Source organism: Nematolebias whitei, chromosome 1, assembly GCF_014905685.2.
Source record: "Nematolebias whitei isolate Nwh7 chromosome 1, NemWhi1, whole genome shotgun sequence".
Classification (NCBI taxonomy): Eukaryota; Metazoa; Chordata; class Actinopteri; order Cyprinodontiformes; family Rivulidae; genus Nematolebias; species Nematolebias whitei.
The window spans coordinates 44,354,949-44,356,130 of NC_056498.1; the positions used below are offsets into that span (position 1 = coordinate 44,354,949).

Below are 1,182 nucleotides of genomic sequence, written 5' to 3' on the forward strand. Positions count from 1 at the left end.
GATGGTGTCAGGTGTTCCATCAGTTTCTCTGTGTCATGGTGTAAAGCTGATGCCTGGTTCTGTGCTCGACTGTTTCAGGCGTGCGGTGGAGTGTGTCCATGCCGTGGCTCGTGCCGACCCTGCAGAGACTCTGAGCACGGAGGCCATCCGGAGGCTCGTGGCTGCCGGCAGGTCGCTCAGAGAGTCTGCAGACCAACTCCTCTGCAGAGACGCAGCAGAGGCTCATCGACAGTGCTCCTTCGCACTGAGGTCAGATCTCACTGAAGAACTCTAGTCCACGCCCACCCGCTGTGTTGGCTCCGCCCTCAGTTCGTATAAATTGCCTCGGGACCAGAGATCGACTCCCAAATTGCGTACTTTTTCTTCAGCCACTAAGGAGCCAGTGAGGTCCAGATCTTAAAGGGTTAGAGTCTGGGGTTACAGTACGTCACCACCGTTCTGTTTCGTACGGGCTTGGTCCTCTAAGGGCTGTCACTAGTGGGTTAAAGGGCGAAGCAGGATGTGGTCCGTGTGAACCATGAACACACAGACATCTGCCTAAATTACAATCGCCCTGAACCTCCGCTGATCCATGCGCTCGGAGCGCACCGGGTGACAGATGTGTAACCTCTGCGCCGGTCTGAAGCTGAGGATTCAACTTACTCACATAGTTAAAAAAGGTGGAATCATCTCATCTGGACCAGTCTCTTTAAGGGAAGAACGTTTCGTCTTCCATCCAGAGGACTTCATCAGTCTGTGGATGGAAGACGAAACGTTTCTCCCTTAAAGAAACTGGTCCAGATGAGATGATTTCACCTTGTTTTGTTATCTACCTGGATGATTGAGCCTAGAACGTTTCGTCTTCCATCCAGAGGACTTCATCAGTCTGTGGATGGAAGACGAAACGTTTCTCCCTTAAAGAAACTGGTCCAGATGAGATGATTTCACCTTGTTTTGTTATCTACCTGGATGATTGAGCCTACAAACCTTTTTCTGAACCATTTTGTCCTTGGTGTCCTCAGGTTGTTTCTGTGAGTAGCAAGAGGTCCATCTGGCCTCAGACCTTTGATTGTTGATGATGATCGTGATGCCAACTCCTAGTTGAAGGTGGAAACGTCCTAGCTCTGAAAGATAAAAACAAGAGCCTGCCTGCGTGTTCTGCTCCGAGGCAGATCCTCAGACTGTGCAGGTCTGGGTATATCC

General features: G+C 50.7%; 1 protein-coding gene across 1 annotated transcript in view; it reads right to left on the reverse strand.

Annotated features, from left to right (window-relative positions):
- Positions 1-1,182, reverse strand: part of LOC119420350 (cilia- and flagella-associated protein 46) — a 51,956-nt gene that overhangs the window by 20,907 nt on the left and 29,867 nt on the right. Inside the window, exon 21 of the mRNA XM_037687770.1 lies at positions 119-201. Coding sequence (XP_037543698.1) covers positions 119-201 — 83 coding nt within the window. The remainder of the gene's footprint in view (positions 1-118; positions 202-1,182) is intronic.